The 25793-nt window shown below is 35.6% G+C and overlaps 1 protein-coding gene across 8 annotated transcripts in view; it reads right to left on the bottom strand.

Annotated features, from left to right (window-relative positions):
• LOC107309017 (ATP-dependent translocase ABCB1-like) overlaps positions 1 to 25793 on the bottom strand; it is a 47369-nt gene that overhangs the window by 1128 nt on the left and 20448 nt on the right. For all 8 annotated transcript variants that reach the window (XM_085540643.1, XM_085540641.1, XM_085540640.1 and 5 more), the window contains 23 exons: positions 25623 to 25686; positions 21476 to 21667; positions 20692 to 20863; positions 19712 to 19836; positions 19049 to 19220; positions 17129 to 17242; positions 16029 to 16139; positions 14530 to 14655; positions 14137 to 14340; positions 13579 to 13749; positions 12500 to 12661; positions 11086 to 11268; positions 10234 to 10380; positions 9803 to 9907; positions 9180 to 9257; positions 7697 to 7780; positions 6976 to 7179; positions 4621 to 4721; positions 3685 to 3825; positions 2949 to 3105; positions 2434 to 2631; positions 1479 to 1685; positions 513 to 659 (listed from right to left, as the gene is read on the bottom strand). In XM_085540643.1, the coding sequence (XP_085396769.1) occupies positions 513 to 659; positions 1479 to 1685; positions 2434 to 2631; positions 2949 to 3105; positions 3685 to 3825; positions 4621 to 4721; positions 6976 to 7179; positions 7697 to 7780; positions 9180 to 9257; positions 9803 to 9907; positions 10234 to 10380; positions 11086 to 11268; positions 12500 to 12661; positions 13579 to 13749; positions 14137 to 14340; positions 14530 to 14655; positions 16029 to 16139; positions 17129 to 17242; positions 19049 to 19220; positions 19712 to 19836; positions 20692 to 20863; positions 21476 to 21667; positions 25623 to 25686 (3365 nt within the window). The remainder of the gene's footprint in view (positions 1 to 512; positions 660 to 1478; positions 1686 to 2433; positions 2632 to 2948; positions 3106 to 3684; positions 3826 to 4620; positions 4722 to 6975; positions 7180 to 7696; positions 7781 to 9179; positions 9258 to 9802; positions 9908 to 10233; positions 10381 to 11085; positions 11269 to 12499; positions 12662 to 13578; positions 13750 to 14136; positions 14341 to 14529; positions 14656 to 16028; positions 16140 to 17128; positions 17243 to 19048; positions 19221 to 19711; positions 19837 to 20691; positions 20864 to 21475; positions 21668 to 25622; positions 25687 to 25793) is intronic.

The following is a 25793-nucleotide window of genomic DNA, read 5'->3' as shown; positions in this document are numbered from 1 at the left end:
GTAATGCAGCGAAGAGTAAGGTGACATTTCTATGGCCTTGGAGGCAGTGATGGGACAACTATTCAGGAAGCTGTATTATTTCAATTGCTATCTGGAATAAACTGTAATATAGTAGTGAGAGAAAGAGAATAGCTATGACTTTAGCTTACTGATTTGAATTTAGCCTGTGTTGGCAAGAACTGAAAGCTGCTGTAATAGATTATTTCTTCAAACAGTTCAATTTCTGAAGTTTGTTCCTCCTAATTCAATTTTGGCAAACAGTTCCCAATTGAAACCTGAAAAATTCCAGGCAGATAAAAGCCTTCTTCGCTGCTACTTCAATCTGCCTACTGCCATATAGATACAAAGAGAATGGTGTTTTTCGGGCAAAGGAGGGCCTTAATGTTTGCCTTACATAATTTGAACAAAACACCATATTTCCAGCTTTAGGCTTTAATCTCTGGGGACAGAATGAATAATCTGAATACAAACAAATGTGTTCAGTTTCCTCTGCAGTCTCTTAACCAAGTTACCTTTTCGCTTTCTGTGTCTAAGGCAGATGTAGCTTCATCCAGCAGCAGAATCTGCGGCTTACGTACAAGAGCTCGAGCAATAGCAATACGCTGTTTCTGTCCACCAGAAAGCTGCGTTCCCTTGTCTCCTACACGAGTATTGTATTTCTAAAAAGAATACACTTATTTCAGTATATGAATGCATATCCATCCTGAATTTATTTAAGCTTACTGTCCTGGCACCAGTGCTCTATAAGCTGTTTACTCCATGTCGATATATTTCTTAAAAAAGATGACCAGAAGTGCTATTCACCACAGATCTACAGATCTTTCACTCTGAGACTTCTTAAAGCAATGACCCTGTACTGTAGAAAAAAACCCACTATTCTTAATCCAGAGATTGAGAGCTACTGTAGGTCAGTGAAAGTCTATGACAGGTTAAACCCCTGACCTTAAACACCAAGCAATCCTCCTAACCAATCAGTTAATCCAACCAACATTTATTCATCCTAAAGAAAAAAATATCAGTGCCTAATATGTATCGGTTTCAGGCCAAATTATATGCTGTTAATAGACATAGATATTTATATGCTGTCTCTCTATATGTATACTGTGGATTTGTGCAGTTCTGTTGTTAATTTAGGTATCTCAGTTAAGGAAGATCAATCAGAGCTCTAGAGAAATTAATGTGTTGTTCACTGTAGTCCGTAATGTGATATATATTTTGTTGCAAAGAGCACTGAAACTTATGAGACATCAGTATATATTGCAAAATTTCTTTGCACAGTGTAGGAAACAGCATATTGTGATAAGAATCATTAGAAACCAAAAGTGATCCATAAAATATTGAGAGTCTATACAGTTATATTTTTTCTAATCAATGCAAAAAGCAGCTTGACAACATGAAGTCAAGCTGTATAGATACACCTTCTAACAACACTGTAGGTTGCATGCAGGTCTGAATAGGAGAGAAAGAATGGAACTTACTTCTGGCAGAGAGTCGATGAAGGAATGAATATTGGCTGCTTTTGCTGCACTAATGATTTCCTCATGGGACACCTCCCGACTGTTGTCCCCGTATGCGATGTTTTCAGCGATAGTGAAGTCAAACAGGATTGGCTCTTGTGAGACTATACCAATGTGAGCTCTCAGCCACTGGATATTTAAGGTCTTTGCATCTTTGTTATCAAAAACCTGAAAGTTAAAACGTTTTAAATTTAAATCACATGGATATATGTGTATTTGGGACTTGCTGCAAATTTAAAAAATGGTGCAATTGGAGCTTTCCTTACAGATACCAGATTGAAAACTCATACAATCCCTTCCCCTTCTTCTCCCTGGGGTTTTGAAATTTTCTAATGACTATATATACACAGGTGATGGTAGCCCCTTCTGTTTTCTACATTCTTTTCTTTGCTTCCATCAAAATTTTGAAGATGCAGAATATTTTGTAGCTATTTCTAAGAACTTTAGGTTAAATTCTTTCATACTTCTGATAGGTAAAAATTATTTTCATCGATGTTCACTATTTTCAGAAAAAACATTGATAGAAAATTCCAACGCTACACTGTACAGTAGCATATATACTTATTAAACAGCCCTTATTAAACAATCTTTTAAGTGTTTTTATCAAAATGTTTTAAAACCTTATATAGTTTGCTCTGAATTCAAAGCAATCTTCCTATTGCCATTGTTAGGTTGTGGATCAAGCATATTTTTACCACACAGGTTTTGTTGCATTAATTCAGTATAAAGTGAGTAATTAGGACTCTTCTTTATAACACTTCACTGCATTTATACATCAAACACGGAAAATGCACTTCTTGTCCATAAAAAAATGCTTTAAAAGTTTATCATTATCTGTTATACTTTATCACATCACATGAAACAAAATTAACATATCCTCACTTAAAATATTGGTATAGTCTCACAAAATACTTACAATTTCTCCACTGAGTGGATCATAAAATCTCTCAAGTAGCTGAACAACAGTGCTTTTTCCACATCCACTGCTACCCACAAGGGCCAACGTTTGTCCTTTTCCTACTTCTAGATTCAAGCCTTGGAGGATTTTGACTTCTGGTCGGTTTGGATAGTTAAATTTCACGTCTTTTACCCTTGTGTTTTCCCCAAATGTTACCTATAATTGAAACAGCATCACAGTTACATCTTTAAATCAGTTTTACAGATGACAAATATTTCAAATAGAATTGTTTAAGACACTTTTTGTCCACTAAAATTAGGAGAGTTTTGCACTTTCTGCAATGCTGCCTTTAGCTCTATGGTCTGAATCTTTGTGAAGATACAAAACCAAAGGGTAACACTGAAATAAATAGAATATAATTGCAAATTCGCCAATTCCACACAAATCCTAATGTAAGACCAGATTTTCAAAACAAATAACCTCTAACACAGTTTGGGCAAGAAATTATATTGACTTTTTTGACGCTTACTTACAGGTTTCTCTCCATCTTCACGGTAACTGTCTATTGAAGGTACTCTATCAAACAGCACAAACAAGTGGGCTGCTGATATCTTGGCTTTGGCATAGTCTGGTGCAAAAGAGCTGGTTTGTCCTAATGCCATAGCACCAAATACAACAGCTGAAAACACTCTATAAAAGAAATCAGAAAAAAAAATCAACAGAGGATGGAGAAAGGAACGATGGAAATGGAACCATGGTCAACTTTTACTTAAAGAAAAAAGGAGACTACGTTTACAAAAGAATAAAGCAGTAACCACACACTATTGCTTTACTTACTCAATTAGTTCCAGAAATTTGCTTTTGTTCTCTTCTAATGAAATGAGAGAAGCAAACTTTGATTCAAAATTTGATGTTTTCATTACTTATTTAACATAAAATTATTTAATTATTAATACTAGTTAGCTATTAAATTTCAAATGAGGCGAGGAGAAAAATGGTCAATGAACAGCAAAATTTGTATAATTCTACTATTTCTGTGATTTCCCCTCTATGGTTCAGGGACTTCTGGGAGTTAGTGATTTATTTTTAAATTATTTAGGAAAAGAAGTAATCAAGCCTGTAACAATGTGACAATATCCTCTGCGGTATGTTTTCATTATATTTAAGTAAAGAATAAATAAAATCTGTGTATATTCTCATAGCATGGATTCATAATATCTCTATGTAGTAAACAAAGGTCTTGAAAAATGATTGCAAAACAGTACTTACAAGAACACACTTTTGTACTGCATGTGTCCATTAACCACAAGATACGCTCCAAAGCGGAAACAGGCAGCATAGGTAAAAAACATCATTGCTTGTGAAAGGGAGAAACAAAACCCAAATATATGTGCCTTCTTCACAGAATTTCTGTAAGAAAGAATGCATGTTTTCATAAAATTGCGTCATCATATTAAAAAATGCAAAAAAACCCACCAGCAATTAAATGACTTCAGATGCTGCTGCTAGGAATGCAAATGTACTGATGCTTATGTGATATAAACCTTTATCTCCTATTAGTCTGTGTCCAAGTTCATTTTGTTTCCAGAATTTTATTTCCAAGTGTGTCTGGGAATACGGGTACAGAAAAAGGTGACATTTTAGCTACTACATCTGTTTCTTGTCTTACAATACCATAGTTTTAGTGCTAAGACACTTTATGTTTTAGTCCATGTGCTACTGCACCATGTAAGAAGAAAAGGAAAAGAAGAGCAGAATGTTTAGCTTTTGGCCTCTAATGTTCGGTTAACCAAATAACAGATTTTACAATATTGGGAATCTACGTCTTTTCAATGTAAGCAGTCAAAAGTACTCTCTCAAATAGGATTAAGCCTGCATTTCTGATGCAGAAATGAGATTTTGGATGATAAAACTACAGGTATAACTGAGAGTAAGGCAGAGAGAAAATTTCTGGTTAGTATGAATCTTATCAGGAAAAAAAATCAAAATATTTCAATTCTATTGACACCATTCATGAGTCATAACTGTATGTTTCCTTTTGGCATCAAGAACAAGAGCCAAACTCACAGGTGTGCTCTTTTGATCTTTTCATTAATTAAATACAATGTGCTAACAAAAAGTTGCTGGCACAAGTGAAAACATGTATTTTATTCTACAATTAAACTACAAATTTTTATTTTAATTCTTCAGTTACTTTTAACATACCTGTATGGTACAAGCAAATGTTCTCCATAAATGAGCTCAAATCTTTTTTCCCGAGTCAAACTAGCAACAGTTCGAATATTTACTATGGCTTCTGTGGCAATCTGTAATAGAAATACAAATGTTTTAACTGGAAGTTAAGATCATGTCGCAGTTCCTTACTATAACTTCATCAGTATCTGCTAGAATACAGTTCTGTATTTTTTATATATTTTTTATATTGCGGACCTTTGGTATGAAAGAAAGCCTTTTAAGTTTTTCTTTTTAGTTGATGTGAAGTTTTCAGATGATGCTCAGAATTTTCTGGTAAGAATCCTCTATTGTCTTCCAAACAGAGTGTGAAAGACTTCTAGACAGTGACAGTTAAGGAGAAAATACTGGATGATAAAAAATGGCAACGTAGCATTCAACTTCCAGTCTACTCAGTTTGGGCTATACTTAGAATGTCTTGGTAATTATGTGTTGTAACTGTTTACTTCTGCTTGACACACAGGGCTTGAGTCCCTGACCTACATGTTGCATCCAGCACAGTACATGGTGAGTTGGGCATTCCAGTTGGCCTCAGCTGCTGTTGCTGGGAGGGCAGCAATTCCTCACTATTTTTATCTTGCTTATCTATAACACAGATCTCAAAGCTTTTTTTGTTTGTTTTTGTTTTTCCATAAATTGCTACCAAAGATTTTTTAAATGTATTGTTATCTTTGTTCCAGTGTAGAATTATTTTATAGCCTGGGTAATGTTTGTGCCACTGTTTGAAAATTTGCACTTAAAAAAGTAACATTGGTTTGAATGTAATACACAGTGTTAATGATTTCAAAGAAATGACATAGTTTATCCTTAGTTATGTGCTCTCACCAATACTCAAAGGAGTAGTCAGGTATTTTTGTTAGTAAATCAAATTCATTAAATTTTCCAAGTAGAACCCTCCTTACTATGAACAAAACTATTTTTAAATATTCTGTTAACTGAATAAAATGCCTGTGTCCTAGTGTTTGCTTATCCTGACAGGGAACACTCATACACTGCTAAGAAAACTAAGTATTTTCTTACGTATTGCCCCAAATCATTGATTTATGTAACATTTATGCTACCTTTTTCACAGTTTGCTCTTCTAAGAAATTCTGTAGGGGCTATTCCAAATATTGTCAGTCTCTTTCCCACGATAGCTTACAACAAAATATGATTAATTAAATGTACAGCAGAAGGAAGAAGAAGCAGAAGCAATCAGTTGAAAACAAAGGAAAAGCATTTTTTGCTTATGTGCAAGAGCCCATGAAAAGATCGTTACTTAATCATTCCTGTTGACTTGGAGGGACAAAAATATTTCTCAACAACTTTATCTAGAAATACAATTATTGGAATTGTAACCATTTTAGTAAACAGGAATTAATGGGGGATTCAGATCCAGATTAAGATATCTGATTTTAGGTGGCTAAACTATGAAAGGATACCTGTTCACGTAGTCTCTTTCTCAAGAATCATTAACTGAGTAAAGTAAATTACACCTGCCCACATGTTGGTGTCTTGTGTTGAGTCAACTTATGTCAGATAGGACACAGAGTAAACACACACCCTTCTGAAATGGCAACTGAAGGCCTCGAATACCACAGCATCTCCTAAAAGGGAACTTTAAACTGCCAACACATCTGCAGACACATACATTTCAATACCAAATCTGAAGATTCCTTCCATGCACATCTGTGCATAAATAACTCTGCTCAACACCTTCTGAAAACGTTAAGATACGGAAAGGGAGTTTCCAAAAGTTTGAGGAAATTTTTCATTGACGAAAGTAAAATCTGGGAAGTGACAAAATAGTTGAGTATTTTTGGAATGAAGTAATATTAAATACCTGTCTTTAATTCTTAAACAAGAACCTAGCCTTCTGGTTTTTCAACTGTCACCTTTCCCTTCCACTCAAGAAATAAATGAATGGCAGACAGATCCAGAAACTGGTGTGATATGCACATGTTATCCCTAGGATTAGTAAGATGAGAAGGAACAAAATAAAAAAGCAACAATGCAGATGGCATGACAAAGAATACCAGAAAATAAAAAATATCAAAATGAAGAGGGTTGCAAAATTAGGAAAATAGAAATTATCAGAACGGACAAGAAAAAGAATGTGCCTGAGCAATGCTTAGCATATTCTGGTGTTAATCAGGTATGAAAATAAGTATCAGGTGTTAGCTCTTACTGAAGGGCTGTTGTGCTCTATAGGCCTCCTACTGCAATTACAATCTATCTCTTGAAGTTATATATCAGGATATTATCTCTATTTATAAGTATGTCCATTATCAATGCCTTGGGAAACATGACTTGTATTCCATGGAGACAGATGAAATTCACTTGACCCACCTTTCCTGCAGCTTCCAGCTCTATTTTATCTTTTTTTGCATGCCCAGCCAACATCTTCATTTCAATCATTCCTGCTGCTGCGATGATTGGTACAACAGCTAAAAGTAACAGGGTCAGCTGCCAGCCATAAACTAAAGATATAATAATTCCAGTTCCCAGGTTAGCTATGTTTTGGGCAATTAATGCCAATCTGACGCCAGTTGCCTGGAGATAGAAGAAAGAAGTAGAAAATTTTATTTTTAACTGATATTGTGCAAATAAAAAAAATGGAGATCTGTTCAGCTGAACACATTTATATACATATCTTCGGGTAAATAAAATGTCTCTAAATTGACTTCTTCGATGAAGCAAATCCTGATGAATTTAATAATGAAAATCACAATACAGCACAATAGTAAACCTAAAAGATTTGCTCATGTTTTGTAAGCATTTATTACTGTTGCTGTTTAAAAATGCATCGGTGCACTCTATCACAGAATCACATAAGCACAGAAAGGCCTGGGTTGAAAAAGACCTCAAAGATCATCCAGTTTCAACCCCCCTGCCATGGCGACCACCAGACCAGGATGCCCAGAGCCACATGCAGCCTGTAACAGATATCATTTTACCACTAATAGAAATATTTGATGCTGGCAAAGTGCAGACTGTTAATCAACCAGTTAAATTCCTGCTGCAACTTTATTACGCACTAAATCAAATTCCAAAACCAAATTTTACTTACCCCTTTCACTAGTGAGGCATCATTAGCAAGTCTTGTTGTCAGTGCTCCAGTGCTGTTTTTAGGATCATCAAACCAGGCCATGTCCTATAATAAGAAGCATTTGTCTTAGGACCAGTTTTTAATATAAACATGAAAGTAAAAGTGAAATCTTTGTAATACAGCTGAACTCAGTGTTAGAAGGCCATGTATCTGCAAGTAAATAATTTCTGCATATTTAAGTCTAACTCCTTCATTGGACATGGATATCTTAGGAAGAAGTGCATGTCTGTGGATGACCTGATGTATATGCTGCCTCTAGGAAGGAGGATAGAAAACAACCTGTGGGATTCTCAGAACAAAAACATCATCTCCTCCACAGCTGTTGAAACTGCTCCTTCTTAAGTCATATGACTCTTCAGTCATATTCCTTCCCAATTGCTAAGCTGTTTGGGGATGGATTAAATGTTAAGCATTTTAAAGGTAAAAACTCCTGATTCATTGCTTTGTTTCTCTCAGACTGGAAAGGCTTATTTGGAAGCAATGAAACAAAATACATAAAACCAACCAAACAAAACACTACAACCAACCCTGGTCATTTGTTACATAGTTTATAACTTTTTCACCGTGAGACCAAATATCTAATTTCAACATCAATGTGTAATACTGATCAGGTGAAGACCTGCTGATGTAGCACATGCCTCTGTAAAGAGCAAGACCCAAAAGTCATAATCCTCTTTCTTTAGATTTTCAGTGAAGCCGACCAGTAATTCATAGTTTTTTCAGAATACAATAGCTTTCTGTCCACACTGCAAATAGTTCTGTCCACTTGAATCAAATTCTGTCCTCATGTAGCTTTATGTGCAAGACATAAAAATCAGAAGCATATTCTATATTTTAAAATCTAAATCGTGACCCTGAAATCATGCAAAAATAAAGGCCAGTTTGGTTAACCACAGGAATTACTTAAAATCATTAAGAAAATATTTATCCCTTAATGCTCTGAAAGTGGCTTTAGATATCATTATTGTGTTAATAAATAAAAAATATACATTTGAGAACTCTTTGAAAGAGACCTTCAAGACATAAATAAAAACATATCTAAATGTATCACAATTTAAATCAGACATCTGAAGTAAAAATTTCGTAGTAAGATGCACAGGTAAAATAGAGCGCCAAGAGAGCAAAGCACACGTGAAAATATAAAAGGATTTGGCTGGTGTTAACATTAAGCATTAGTAACTTAACTGTGAGTCTAAGAGTTTGCAAGGAGTACACAAAAAATTCTTATATTCTTATATTATATTGATTTACAGCATTTTCTCTACAGATACTTTATTTAATCCCATGTAACTAACCAAATTATGTTTCTAAACTACTTGAAAGAATCTGCTTTGTAGATAAGTCATTAAATGGTAGAGTGAAGCAGAATACAGGTAGGCTACAGTACTTATACAATTAACTATTGTTACCAAAAAATGGAAATGAAAATACTTGTTTTCTTTACCTGTCTCAGCATTGCTTTAAATGCCATGAATCGAAGCCTCATTGTAAGAATTTCTCCAGCTTTGCCAAATGTAAAACCCTATTAGAGAAAAATTACAGCGCTTAATGTACATCACATTGTTTGCATTTACCCAACGAATGTTTTACATGTGCTGTCTCTACAATATCAAAATACAAAATGTCGCTGTTGTGATCTCACATAACATGTAAAAATACATTTCATGTTCATAAATCCTAGCAGGCTCACAGCACATTCCATTCCATTCTAATATCATCTGAACACTTTTAAGTTGAACAGATTTGTCATATCTATCTAACTCAGTCCTTTACTCTGTGTAGGTGTTTTTGCATGCATGTACAGCAAGGCAGTTCCATGAACAAAATGAAGTTTGTACAGAAGAATGTTTGTGCTGCTCTTCTATGTACACCTCACCATTTAACTATGTAGGCTTATTTAATGGAGCTATACAAATATATTCAGAAATCATGACACAACACATTATGGCAAATCTAAAGATTATAATGACACTTTTTTATGGTAAGATAACTATAATGAAGTTAGAAAAGTTGGAGAAGTTAGAAAAGTTAGAAAAGTTATAATGAATCTATAATTATAATACATACCTGAAAAAAGAAAGTAAAAAAGGAAATGATCCCAAGTGCTAAGAACAGCAATGAATATAAGTTGCTCTTTTCTCTCAAAATTTTGGGATCATCTTCTGTAAAAATCTATAAAATAATACAAAATAATATTTGAAACACCAACTGCTTAAACAGGAAATAATCTAAACTGCTCTCGTGATTCTTAGTAACTACTTTTGATGCTCATTTGCATTCACAGAAAACTTGAGTAAATGTTACATTTGCTTGTGGATAAAAGAAGAAAATTTCAGAGTATAACAAGATTTATAGTATTTTGTAAGTCTCAGATAGTTGTTAAGTCTTCTGTAACAGTGCTTCACCTACTCCTCAGTTTCATAATCCACTGATTAAGACCTTATTGAAAATAATTTTTATGAGCTATATAGATCTTTCCATATTTTATTTGAACTTACCCCTATAATTTCTGAAAATATGACTGAAAATGCAGGTTGTAAAGCTCCATTGACAATTGCACAGAAAGTTCCAGCTACAAAGTACGGCCATTCTTTTTTGTTCAACTTCATAAGCTTCAGAAATGAAACTGGAGGTAATTCTTCAGCCTTAGGGAAGGAGAAATTTGGTAGGAAATAAATGTATTTGGAGAAATATGGAGAAAAAATAGCAATTCAAATTCCTACTCCCAAGATCAATTAAGGCAAAGTCAACGTGTACACTTTTTAGCAGCATAAATAATTAACTGTGTATGCCTATTTTCATGTTACTACAAGAAAGAAAGAGCTGTTAGAACATATCTGCAATTTCTGTTGTAATATTTTAGGCTAATTATTTCATTTTCATTGATCAATTGGTATTGTTTAGTGCTGGCTGAATGCACTGCTCTCTGTGTGTAATCCATAACTAGACTAATTCAAGTAGTTCTCCACCGAGGAATTTATAACAGATGGAAAAGTATTTGTGGATGTTCATCTGATAATAATCTGATATTCCAGACTTGTTGAAAAACTTATTTGCCCAAAAAAGAATTTTTAATTCAGGTTGACAAAGTCTTTATGCTGTGTAAATATATCGGTTTGTTTTATAGCAAATTAACAGTGAGAGTAATAAAACAAGAAAACAAGTTAGGAATATTACCACTTAAAGGCTACTAAGAATTAGAATTAGAGTAATTTAGAAGATTTCTGATTTGTTTCAGTAGAGGCTATCAAATGCTTGTTTCTTTTTGCACCTTTCTAGGGCAGAAGTACAAATTAAGTTGTGATACGCTACTGGAAGGAATTCACTAGTAGTTTTGTAAAGATACTTACAGGTGAACTATCTTTCCCATCAGTATCGTTAGGTTCTCCTGGCTTTTTCATGCTTCTCCGAGTTGATCCTCTCTTCAATCCTTTCTTTAAGGATTCATCCAAACTTGATTGAGATCCACTTCTTTTGTTGACACTGACTGCATTCTCGCCTTTTTCTGATGATGGATCTTCAGTTTCTATAGCCTAAAACAGGGAAGAACACAATGCTAAGATTAATAATGCATATAATGTTTTGAACTGTCAAAATTTTGAGAAAGTCAAATTAACTGAAGTCACAAATTAGAGGAAAGAAGTAAGGGCAGAATAATGCATAATGTTACAGGCAGATATGAAACGCTGCATTATATTTGAGTAGGTCTCCATATTCAGAGCTAGATTCATTTATGAGTACACAACCTATCAAGAGAATACTTACAGTAAGAGGAGGTAAGGAAAGTGCAAGTGTGAATTCCTAACAATGTTTTGAATTCTATGAAAAATCTTGGGATTTTAGGGACATGCTGATCATCCATGAAGTGAGGAAATTGCCTCCTTGTCAGTACAGAACACCGTGAACAATTCTTGACTTTAAATTTAATAGGGAAGTCCAACATGAAACAAGTCAAAAATTGACTTTGACTGAAAAATTTGAATAAACTGAAAATATTTTGGTGGCATTTTATTCAGTGCCTTTGGCAGAAAGAGAAAATATCTATCCGTCATTAAGGAATTATGTAACAACTGGATTTAAATTTGCCTTTAGCTTGTATTCCTTCATATATATGTATATATTTAAGTCTTATTGGTTCATGTGCTATCATACTTTTTTTCTTTATTTCCATATTTTTTCTAATTTATTAATTCCAAGTTATAGAAATTGGTTTTATTTTCAGTCCATTTTACATTTCTTGACATTGGGATGTAGTAAAAGACTTTTCTTCACTTATTAATAAATTTCTGATATTTATGTTTGAATTTTAATTTCCAATCTCTGTTTCTGGCTATGTAACATTGTAAGTGTACCTATTTCTGCACTCATCATAGCTGGATTGTTTTACTTTTATTCCTGTTTGTTTATTTGGTTAAAAAGAACTTCAGCAGAGAGGGTTATAATCAAACACCATAAATATGCATGAAATATCCCTCTAGTCATCCGCTACCATATTTTACCTTTTACCATAGACTATTGATATTAGCTTTCTAATAGGCGAATACAGAATAACCTTTTAAGTTTCAGACCCTGAAAGGTTTTAAAAAATGTACTATCCTGGGTTTAAATACCTCTGATGTGAAATCCAGTGGTTTCATCTCTGAAATATTTTTGCTCTTGAAAGCACAGACTGCAGAATTCCTACAGAATACTTCTCAGACCATACAGTAATTATGGGCACAGAACACAAAGAAGTAAACGAGGCAAAAGCAGGGAAAAATTTACCTGCATGTTAACAAGTTTGTAGTAGATTCCCTTTTTCTCAATCAGTTGAGAATGATTTCCTTGTTCTGTGACAACTCCACTGTCAAACACAGCAATAAGGTCTGCATTTCGGACTGTTGACAGACGATGAGCTACTACAACCGTGGTCCGTCCTTCTCTTGCCTAGAAATAATATTTAAAGATAAATATTTCCAAGTATGTTCAAAAGAGTTCATCTTCACATTAAGGTTGAGTAAGTCCTAATGGAACCTTTAAAATAATTCAGAAAAAAAAGCGTAAGTTTTAAAACATTTTGGAAAAACAGACTTCAAGAAGTATCTTACAACCCTAACTATTCTGCAAGGGCAGAGATGGAGCCATTTTTATAAGGTAATCTGACCAAGAAAATCTAAGTAACCTGTATGTTAAGGTTCCATATTTCCATCAATAATTTTCCGGGAATTGTCTTTCTTTGCCCAGCACTATTACTGCAAATGGCACCAGTAGAAAGCAATACAGTTCACCAGCTGAAACAGAAGCTGCCTGGGTAAAATTAAAGCAACATTTGGTGGTCTGGCCCCAGAATTAATGTAGAGACTCTTGTGTTACATGAGGGATCAGCTATCACTTAATGAGATAGCTTACCATGAGAACAGAACGAGCATCTAGAGGTATTAAATTAACAGCAGAAAATGTTTCTTTGCAGTATTTACTGCTGGGTCATTGCTACAAACATGTTATGACATGCTGGTAGCTCTTATTCTCTCTGTCTGGCTCCAAGATTAATTAATTAAGTAGGTCAATGACAATTATATGCATATCTATAGGACTGATAATGGTAGGGGATGTTATTTGCATGGAGAATTTTTTTAATTTAAGATTAATAATGCAGAAAATATAATTCCAATTCCTCACTTGAAACAAGATTCCTCTTTATAATACATGCAGAAACAAAAAAAATTATCTGTACAGAGAATATTTGACAAATCAGTGTTTACCTTTTGCATATCAATGGTCTCCTTCTGATTCTTTCAATAAAAGCATGAAAAAAGTACATCTTAGGCTCTTCCTTACCTGCTTTATTTCACAGCAATACTGACCTTGTCCAGTGCTGCCTGCACAACGGATTCACTCTCAGTGTCCAAAGCTGACGTTGCCTCATCAAGCAGAAGAATTTTAGGATTGCGAACCAGAGCTCGGGCAATTGCTATTCGCTGCTTCTGCCCTCCACTCAGCTGTGCCCCTCTTTCTCCAACCACAGTTTCAAACTTCTGCAAGATAACATTTCCACCACCACACTCAGTGGCAAGGCTCTTTCACCAAAGAAGAGCAGTGTACAGACAAGGCAGATCTATGTTAGCAGCCCCAGCAAGCATCTTCTCCTTCCTCAAAGTACTGCATGTTAAGCATCCACTTAAATATACCTGCCTGTTTGTGTCCCTACAACTCTTATAGTTTCCTAAATGCTCATCCAGCCATCACTTAATAAGTTAAAAACAAGATTATTCTCAAAAGTTGTGAGGAAGCTCTGCACAGCTCTGCATATTCACAGCTCCGGGAAGAGGTTCCTCTGTTCAGGGGATGCCCTTCTGAGAAACTCATTGCTAACTGAGTAGGTTGAAGAGCCATTATTCAAGCAGGACGGCTGGCTTGCTTACCTTGGGGAGCTTCATGATGAAATCATAAGCATTAGCCTCCTTGGTAGCTTTTTCAATTTCTTCCATGGTGACATCCTCATGGCCATAACGAATATTTTCTGCAATAGTTGTAGCAAACAGCACGGGCTCCTGGTTCACCACACCGATAATCTCCCGCAGGTATCTTACATTCAGGCTCTTAAGATCCTGCCCATCGATGGTAATCTAAAGCAGGGGAAGCAGACAAGCACCATTTACTAAGTGCTTTTGCCCAGAACTCCTTCTCCAGCCCAACCCCTGACTTTTTTTAGGCGAGACTTGTCTGTGTCATTTGAACAATGGCAATGAGACCAGAAGCTGACTTCCAACAACTGAGACACACAGAGCAGTCTGCTCACTTGAAAGGGGTCTTACCGTGCCCTCCTTGGGGTCGTAAAACCTCTGGATGAGCTGAACAGTTGTACTTTTCCCACAGCCGCTGCCACCAACCAGAGCTACTGTCTGGCCACAATTAACTTTGAGATTCAAGCCCTTCAATATCTGTGCACATAGGAAAGGTTGCCAAAAGCAAAACGTCAGTGAAAGCTTGCAGAAACTTTAAGGACTTCAGGAAAACATCCTTATATTTGCAGAATTATTTAGTACAATATAAAATTTAAAACCATTTGGGTTTAAATTTTGTGTAACTGATGAGTTGAGCTAAATTTTCTTCATAATTACAGCACATCTGATCTAATGTAAATAAACTGTACAACACATTTCACAGTCAACCAATGAACCAATTTATACAATGGAATAATAATAATATGATTACTACCTATATCTAAAATACAGCAGTATGAAACAATATTCCCATATTATGTCCCCTCAAGTTTTCATACAGTGCACCATGCAACCTACAGGTATGACACCATTACACAATAAACATCACAGCTTAAAACTGATAGAATGCACTCCACGTTGTTCTGGAGGGAAGGTCATTTTGCTAAATTTGAAGTATTTTTAGTTTCTCCCCTGTGGATTGTAATTTCTGGAGGTGCATCTCTATAACTGTAAAACTCAATTGCACAGAGTACGGCCTTCGTGTACCACAAAATATTCATTTCGCAGCTGTGGAAGGTACAACATTAAGCTGCTTTCCTGAGTGATATGAATGCATAACAGAGAAAAAAAAATGGTGGAAATGTTTTTATTTCTACTTTTACTTTATACAGACAACAGGTGCAAAGGAGTCAGCACAGCTTCCACTACTTTATATAACTAATGTGGTTGGAAATATTTATTGAAATGGAGAAAATAGTATTTTTTGCTAGTCTTCTGAAGGACTAATCTGCAATGAACTATTCAGATTTGACAGATAGCATCCATGTGCTTAAGTGCATTTTTCCATTCTGAATGTGCAAACATGCACTGACACATTCCAGAACTCCCCAGTATGTTGCAACCCCGTGTCCTCGTCAGCATCTCTTCCTAATTTTCTACCCTCAGCACTACCACTGCTTCTTCACCCTTGGTACCTATGTACCCTCTGCTTTTCAAGTGAAATATACCCCATTCTTTGAGGACAAGAAGGACAGATAAATAACTTCTAGCATGTCTTAATTTGCTGTAATAATTCTAGATCAAAACAAGGAGTCCTACGTAGGAATAATAGTTAAAAATGCATGAATTCATTATGATTATATATGAATGCATTATTCAAGTATTTTCAGAATTCATTCTAATGGAAGTCTCTGAGTTTAGCATTTGCTAAGATGCAAAAAAATTCTAGGTTAAGTCATTATGATGACATGATATTTTTACATAATTTAGAAAATCAACCTGGAATTGTTGCATTTTCAAGAAAAAAAAATATTTATTTCACTTTTTATTTCTTAGCATATTATCCACATTTTAAGTTTCATTTTCAGTACCTCAACATCTGGTCTGGATGGGTAATTGAAGAAAACATTCTGGAATTCCAAGTTCCCTTTAATGTGGTCTGGTTTGTGGCCTGCATCTGAGTAACTGTCAATTTGAGGTTCCTGTGAGAAATAAAACAAGCAGAGGAAAAGCTTATTTCCTAATGGCTTTTTTTATGTTCACTGGGACATCCTAGAATGTATCACTGTTCTGTAGAGATACTAAATTGAATTTTAAACTGATTTAGAGGAGACTTGTGAAGTGTGTAGATTGCATTGCTGGCAGCCTCACTACTACAGTGCTGAGTTGTTAATGCAAAAATATTTTTCATAATTTTTCCTTTTAACATTTTATGTGAATTTAATACATTGTCTTTAAGAGTGTACGCATTGCTAGCTGTACTTTGAGACTCATTCCACAGTCTGATTAACCAAACAGATCACCTCCAACAAGCTGCTCATACTCTGTTCGTTGACAGCTTTGCTCTTTCTGCTGACATCATGTTTGTGGGAAAGAATTGATCCACTGACTATTAAGAAGAAATCATTCAACAAAGTTCTTAATTGCCACTGTTTTTATTATTATCAAGGGGTAGGTCTACAATGCAAAGCATGTCTTAACAACAATTCAGGAAGTGTAATTGCATGTTACACAACTTAGCCCATAAAATCACAGCATTCCTCATTTCAGACTCTGAAAGCACATACCCAGGTTACCAGGTAGTTTTATAGATTTGCAGACACTCATGCTGCTGGTGGTGCCACTATTGTCCTTCAAGCCTATGCTCCTATATACCTGCACTGGTTGTAATAACATCTATCTATCACTATAGTTATATCTTTCCTGATAAAAACATTACAGGGTATCTACAACACTAACTGATCCTGTGATCCAGTGCTGTGTCTTTGAAACAAGAAATCTAAAAGGCAAAGTGGAAATGACTAATCATTTTACATCCTATCTGCTTTTATACATATATTTCTACCTTGAGGAAATAAATGATTATTTTCACACTGTCTTAATTGGGTAGAATTAGGAATTAACTATTGTAATAAAATACTAAATATGCAGCAGCAACAAAAAGGTCTCAGAATAATGGTGGGATACTCACATTGTCTATGATATTAAAGATTGCATATGCTGCTCCTCTTGCATTAGCAAATGCTTCTATGCTTGGAGCAGTCTGTCCAATACTGAAAGCTCCAATCAGTACAGAGAAAAAGACCTGAAAGAAATGTTTATGGTGACATATAGCAAGACCTATGGAGGCAAAGAATTACATTTATTTTTTTATATTAGATAACTTTGGGTCAGTTTAAGTAATTTAGTAAATTAAATTAAGTAAATGAAAGGCTGTCTCTCAAATAGAGCATAACATTAAGAAAAGGAGTTTTTAAGAGTCAGATAAAAACTACGATTCTGTCCAATGTGAATGTCGCAAACAAACTGATGGCTGAGAATTAAACTGTCAAAATTTATGCAAAAAAATACAATACATGTAAACTTAATGTTTCAGGATTTATTGCACTAACATGTTATTTGGCAAAAGATGTTCCAAACTCCTAGGAGTATATTTCTACTTCAAGATAAATACAGCTTTGATGGAACAAAACTGGTCTGCAAATTACGTTCTTCTTTCATAGTGATAGAGATTATTTCTCCTTTCCCACCACAAACAAATAAACACTCATTCTGTTGGAATTAAAGAGAGTGAATGCAAGCAACCAAGAAAAAGAAAACAAAGCAAACATGCAAACAGAACAGAGAAGTAAAAGTATATTATCTGATTGGAGAAACGTACTAGCTTTTAGCTAGTTTCAAATGACACACTTGAAAGAGAGGTCATAACAATGCCCATGTTAGTATGTTAAACCAAAGATCCATCACATCCATCATTTTTCCCCACCAGTGGCCATTCACAGATGTGATACCCAAAATAAGGCCTGTAAGAACAAAGCAGGGTGCTGTTCTACTTCTCCCCACTGTTCTGATAGACTCTAACCGTATTCAGATCAGAGGATTTCCTAAGGCAGTTTGGTTTTCTATATTTAATATCTTCACTGAATTTCACTTCATATATTTTGTACTGCCATCTCTTGAACGCATGTAAACTTTTAGCTTTCAAACATTCTTTGGCAAAGACTTCAACAAAGCACTACTAATTACTGCATGGAGTTACAAAAAGGGACACGGGTAATTGTCTGAATACGCTCGAAACACTTTGTAGGCCAGCCTACCCTTCTGAAAAATTGGCTTTGTTTGGCACAAGTTCCTAATAGCCAATGTCTCGTATCAGATGCATTTATTTATTTATTTATTTGCAATTCTGAGTGATTCATAAGCAAAACAAACTAACAAATAAACAAAAAAGCAGGTAGCTTTTCAGAGATGTCCTGGCTGAGCTTCCTCATGGTTGAAGAAATTGCATTTTTTGCCACATTTCTTCGATAGATAATAGAAAAATAGAATGGTTGCCGCTTCAAGAGATGAACTTAAGTTATGACAAGTTGTGTTTTTCTTCCTCTGGTTGTAAGATAGTGACATATATTCTAGTCTTACATCATTTCCCCTTGCTTTTTATGAACATCGAGAAGAGGTTCCAGAGGCTTAAGGAGCAAAATACAAGAATAGCATCAACAAACAGATCTATTTAAATCACACCACACTTCCAAAAAACCTTTCTTTCTGTATCCTGAAAATATATTCAGTGCCACGAATCTGAAAACAGCAACCAGGAAGGCTACCATACTCCAGTTTCTGATTGAAATGTTTCTATATCTGAGTGAACTTATGGAAGTCAGAGAAGATGTAACAAATGAAAATAATCTATGCTTTATTTGGTTTGATGTAGATTTTGAAATACCATCGATAAAACATGTAAACATATTCATGAGTGTATTTTTTGTTAAGAAGAAAGGAAATTATTTTTCCAGTTTGAAACATCATTCTGAATAAATTCAATTAAGTTCCCAAAATACACTTCAGTGTAATATTTCTGAATAGTATTGAGAAGCTACTGATAAATACTTACTGTAAGAACATTGCCAATAGTGTAAGTATCAGTTAAGATCAAGGTAGTTCCATACCAGAAGGCCAGTGCATATGATGCATATATCAGTAAGAAAGCAGCACCCATAGAAATATTAGATGTAATAGCCTTTCTTATTCCAATGCGTTTAGCATCTTCTAAATTTTTATGATATCTGAAAAAAAACACAGAAGTTTGAAATAACTTGTACCATGGTACACAGCACCCAAAACTGTGTATGAATTATTGTAGGCATCATAAGGTATATAATGTGTAATATATAACCCTAGGGAGGTACAAAGGCAAGCCTAGTAGTCAGGCATAGAGATAACTTAAGGTAATTTAAAAAAATGCCAACATCAGTTGATCTGGCAGACAAAAAAAAAAAAAGAAAGGATATTGCACTCAATTGCACTCAGAAAGGGCATGTGAGTCCCTTAAATAACCCAGAGTTGAGTGAACTCTGTGAACCATTTGTGACAGGTTTTGAGATTATCAGTGTAAGCTTAAGATAAGAGGTTAAGACACATCATAACAATGTTTTTCTGCAGTACAGTGGAAACAGAAATATTGGTTAAAAGACTCCTACAGTGTTACCAGATTACCAAAGAAGCTATCTGAAAGGAATGCTTCACAATAGCTGATGAAAGTAATCACTGCTCTTACCTTTTAATCTCCTTCTCTTGTCCTCCAAAAGCTATTACAGTACGGACTGCACCCAGAACCTCCTCTGCAACAGCTCCTGCTTTTGCATATGCAGCTTGCTCTTTGTCGGTGAATGCAGTGAGAATCTAATAAAGGATCAAATATTCTGGCTTAAGAAAAGCAGAATGATCTCAGGCACTTAACTGATAAAATCCACTGTGAAGCCTTTTAATTATATTAGGTACAAGTGCAGGAGTGTTCAATATCGACATTTTTAATTACATTATGAGTTCAGTCAGATAATTCAACATCTATTGGCTGGATTTTCCAGTCTGCTTTCACCCAGTACAAGAGAGTAAATAAGTACTTATGCTGTGCTGGTGAGGTTCTTATCACACAAATTTCCTCAGCCCATTCTCATCACTGGCTACCTTAGCCAGAGGGCTGAAGACTTACATTACTTGGCGATACTCCGCAAATACTCTCAGCCAGAAGACACATGTGGCAAATGCCTCTTTACTGTGACATCTTCCCCAACACACTCAGTCAAGAAAAACAAAGCTTATATCATCTTTGAAATTTAAGGGAAGTACTATACAAACTGAGGGCATTCCAATCCCATGTTATTTAAGCGAACACAGCTTGGTCTAATTTATTTCAGTATTATCCAGGAAGTGCAGTTATTCCATTTTACAGAAGGAATGAATTTTTAAGAGTAAGAGGTAAGTGTTTAACTGGTACAAGTTGTCTCCTCTGTATAAAATATGTTACATTGACATAAACTGCTTCAAATTAAAGCCAGTCTGTCAAATCCACCAGAAGTAGAAAATTCAAACTACCTGAGGGCATTTACACACAGTCCGTCTTATGTTCATAGATGTTCTCTAAAGACATTGTAATTGTTGTAAGTAATACATTCCAACTGTAGGAATACAGCTATGAAGATTCATGTAATTATCTATCCTGTGTAAAAACCTAACACTGAACGTAAATCAACCTACCTTTGCCCAGAGGGCTGCTGAAAGTCCTAGGACAGGACTAACTGCAAGTATTACAAGGGTTAATTTCCATCCTCTTATAAGACCAACAATAAAACCTGTTAAAAATGTTGTCTCCGACTGAATAAGCAAGCCAATTTTATCACCTATTCCTTCATTAATCTTGCTGACATCACTGAAAAACAAATTACATTCAGACACAAAGGTAAATGTATAAACCACAGAAAAGTTTTCAGTTTTGTTACAAGGGCACCCGTGTCAAGAAAAGCCTTTATTGTCCAGTGAGTTACCAACAGTTTGCTTAAAGACAGAACAGTATATAACGTGGTCATAAGAAATTTCTTACTCCATGTATGAGTGTAATGCTATAAATGTAATGAATGTAATGCTGTAAATCTGTTTGCCTCTGAGAAGGCTGAAAATTGCTTACAGTGCAATGATACTGTCACTTTTTTTATCCTAAAGTTTGGATCTATTTAGAAACTGTGAGATATCTGGAAGGAAGAGCTGAAGCCATTCATGTAAGCAAGGAGAGAGGAATAGTTTGTCAAGCAATTAAACTGTTCACACTATTGGGATCAGTCATCACCTTGCTCAGCTCCCAGTGTGCACAGAACTCTGTACCCTTTTTCATGATGTTAATCTCACACTATGCAGCTATCTCCATGAGATAACTTGTATGAGATTCACAAATAAATAAGTTTAAAAAAACAAAAATGGAAAATTATTACAAGCCATACATACATATCAAGGTAAAATAACATTGCAGAAGATACAGTATACTTACTCTATGAGACGAGTATTAAGTTCTCCTGCATCATTTACATCAAACCATCCAATTTCCTGTCTCATAATGGCGTGAAAAAATTTTTCTCTAATTTTTTTAACTTGTCGGCCTGCTGCCAGTGTCCAGAATGAGGTCTGGATATAAGCAGCAACAAGAACAGCAGCTGCTATTGCAGAATAGTAGTATGCATATCTGCAAGAAGAAAAGAAGAATTACCTTGCTAGTCTGTATTTAGCTTGGTGACCACTGCTTCTTTTTTAGACTTGAACTAGAATTTATGTGTTTATACTTTTCTTTAAAACTTCCTAGATTTCTATGAGTAATAATCAATAATGCTTTTCAGAATGTAATAAAAGAAATCATGCTGCTATGAGACAAGAATTACCTTTTCTTCTTGGCAATATAGTATATAAAAACTAATCTCAGATGATAAATTTAGAACCGTATTTCAGGCACAACATACTTTTTGCTTAAACGTGTCATGACATTCCATAAACATCATAGCATTTTAATTTAATACATACAGGCCTATTTATATAAATCAGTATGTTATATTCTCATGCATTTATATAATACAACATGCTTAACTATAATTGTATATATATGCATGCATGCTACAAATTTTTCCCCATTTGAAAATACATCTATTCCAAGTAAAAGCCACTAAAAGCATTGTAACAGATGTCTTACTTCTAAGTGAATTCAGTTCTCTGCTATGAGCAAAGTATTACATGAAAACTAAGGGACATGAGAACAAACCAGTGTAGTTGTTAAGCTGAAGTTGATTTTGATCCACAGTTTTCAATCATTCAAACAGAATCAAATCGGATTGGATTTGAATCGGAACTGGTCTCAGAACCAGTTTCTGGTGTACTTAAACCAGAACAAAACCAGGAAAGTCATGGAATCACAAAATCATAGAATCATTTGAGTTGGAAGGGACCTTCAAAGGTCATCTGCTTCAACACCTCTGCAGTGAACATGGACACCCACAGCCAGATCAGGTGCTCAGAGCCCCATCCAGCCTGACATTGAATGTCACCAGGGATGGGGCATTACCTCTCTAGCAACCTGTCTCATATTGTAATAATCTTCTCCATTATATCCAATATAAATTTCCCCAGATGAGGTCTCACAGTGAAGAGCAGAGGGCAGGATCACCTCCCTGGCCTGCTGGTCGTGCTTCTTTTGATGCAACCCAGGGTATGGTTGGCTTTCTGGGCTGCAAGGGCACATTGCTAGCTCATGTCCAGCTGCCACCCACCTGTACCTCAAGTCCTTTTTGGCAGGATGATGTAATTGAATATAAATGAATGTAGATGAATCTGACTGAACTGATTCCTGAACACCTTAACATAACTGCTAAATATTCATGTTGTATATGACATATATTTATAAAAAACTACATCTACATAAAAGAGAACAATGAGGGGGGAAAAAGGCTTTAAAGCCTTTGGGATTACACTCACAAATAGTAAGTCAGCCATACTGATTCTCTAGAACAGTAGCATGAAACTTGGCAGGAGATAGTAGCAGAACTCTGTGTGAATGCTCTGCTCAGAGAAGAACAAGAATTTATAACTGAAACTTCAAATTTTAGTCCAACATTTCCAGTGGCTGAAATATACGTTTTAGTCAGGGACTTTGGAACTACATTCATCATTAAATGAACTGTATCTAAACTGATTAGTAAAATGGGTTAATATCTAACCCCTTTGAAGGTTGATTAGTTGAATATTGACCTTGATCTTCATAGAAACTATCTATTTAATGATATCAAGGATACTGCAGGAAAACTCAGCAGTAATTACTTCAGACATTTACTTTATGATGTTATATCACATCACAAGATGGTTTTATGCTTAGACTTTGTTTCATGATAAACTGTTAGAAAAGGGATTGATATCTTTACAACTTTCACACTAATGAAATACATTCTGTAACTCCACTGCTGAAATGCGCTATACAGTATGTGCTCACTGCATTGTACACTGACTGTTCATTTTCTTTTGAGAGATCAGTGAACTATTATCTGAGTAAAAACCATAACCAAATATGCACACACAGTTCAATACACCTGTGTATGAACTTTGTTCATGTAAACAGTGTTTACTGTTACTTTACCGGCTGGCAGGCATACTTAGAGAAATGGGAGGTGGGTACAAACAGCTTCTTCTTCAAACTAATGAACATAATTCAAAGCTCTATTCAGAAAGTTTGTGATCATCAGAAAAGTGAACTTATACCTACGCTGTTATAAAGCTATACAAGGGCAAGTGCAGAGTCCTACACTGAGGGAGGAATAACTGCATGCACCAGTACAGATTAGGGACTGGCTTGCTGGAGAGGAGATCTGTGGAGATGAACCTGGGTGTAATGGTGGACAACGGGCTGGTCATGAGCCAACAATGTGTCCCTGTGGCCAAGGCAGCCAATTTTATCCTGGGATGCAGAGATACCAAAAAGAGCATGGCCAGCCAGTAGCACAAGGGAGGGGATCCTCCCCCTCTACTGTGCCCTGGTGAGGCCACTCCTGGAGTACTGTATCCAGTTCTGGGCTCCATATTTCAAGGAAACTTTTAGAGAGATTCCAGCAGAGGGCTGTGAAGATGATTGGGAGCATCTCCCTGATGCTAAGGGACATGAGCATGGAGAAAACTGAAGGGGAATCTTATCAGTAATTACAGATACCTAAAGGGCAGGAGTCAAGTGGATGGGAACAGACTCTTTTGGTGGTGTAAACCACCACCAAAGGGGCAATGGGCATAAGGGGCCCATGAGGAAAAATTTTCATTGTAAGAGTGATAGAGCACTACAACAGGCTGTCCACAGAGATTGTGGGATGTCCTTCTCTGGGGATACCCAAAACCTACCTGGTCACTTTCCTATGTGACCTGCTGTAGGGAAACTGCTTTAGCAGATGATTGAGCTGGATGATCTCCAGAGGTCCCTTCCAACCCTTACAATTCTGTGATTCTGTGAGCCCTTGTTCCACAATTACTTTCTGAAGAGAAGTCCAGGCTGCTCTGAGAGCACTCATACCTGCTTTCAGACTTACTGTTCAAAAGACAAACTGACATGCAGGATGCAAACAGGTAATTCCCTCATACAGACCATCTCTTAGGGCCATGAGAACAGGTAGTTCTCAACATTGAGTTACTGAACTCTATACTCACATTTACACTTTCTTTTTGTCTTTTTTTCTGCTTTCCTGTACTCTGTTCTTTATTCTGTTTTGACTCCTAGATAATAGCTTGCTGAAGATGAAGGGAGGGTTCCTATTCCTTTTAAGTGAGACATGATATGAGTTCAGAGATTAAGATTTTTTCTCTGGAAAAAAACAATTGCCTTGAAGGCTACATTAGACTTCCTGAAACCACAGATGTTTTTCATTATTTAATGAGGAGCAAATGTCAATCACAAATAGAGAAGCTGAAGTGGTACAAGAAAATACATATAAACTTTAGACATCCTTCATGAATCAAGTCCTCTAACAACACTTAGTAAGGACCTTGAACAAAATGCACCTATTAGCAGCTGATGTTTCTGCTTGTTTTCCAGTTTCTCTATGAATCTTTAATATTACTCTTTTGCAGCAGAAGTGCTTACTGAGTATTATCTTCTGTTGTTTGCATCTCTCAAATGCTAGGTTTAAAGTTGCATTTAATCCAAGCCTCTATCTTCTGCAGAACAGATATTTTAGCTGAACTTGGTGCTTTGGCAGGAAACTATCTGGCAATTTTAATTCTGCTTTTTAACAGTATCAACACAGCTGAAGGAACTGATGGATGACAACCAGTTAATTTTTCAGCATAAAAAACACTGCCTATAAATTCAGAGGCAGGAAAGAGAAAGAAAATTATAAAGCATCAAAACACAGAGCACCACTGAAAAGAGAATGGGATGGAGGAAAGTAAAAGATCACAGAGAATTTTTGGGTAGTGGTTGTGGATGTTCACAAAATCTCCCAGTGTCTTCAGTAATCTCACATGCAAATCTTTAGTTGCATACATTATTCCAAACAACCATTGCCTTTATGCTGTTTCGAGTATGCAATGGGAGAACGTCTTAGCAAGAAATGTGTACCTACATAAAAAAAAGAAAAAAGAAAAAAAGAAAAAAAGAGGAAACGACAATTTCTACTTACGTTGTCATATCTTCCTCCAGCTTGTTAAGCATCTCTAAAGAGGAATTCAGTCCAGAAAGGTTTCCTTAGAAAGAAAAAAAGAGTAAATAATTTTGATAGAACAAGTTTAAACAAATTCATGTCCCCACATGATTTTCAGCAATATTCATTACCTTCTTGCTTAGTTTTTTT

The sequence above is a fragment of the Coturnix japonica genome, chromosome 2 (assembly GCF_054131305.1).
Source record: "Coturnix japonica strain WE chromosome 2, WE-NBRP24, whole genome shotgun sequence".
Lineage (NCBI taxonomy): Eukaryota > Metazoa > Chordata > Aves > Galliformes > Phasianidae > Coturnix > Coturnix japonica.
Note: the sequence above shows the minus strand (reverse complement) of the source record. Positions and strands in the feature narration are given on the sequence as shown.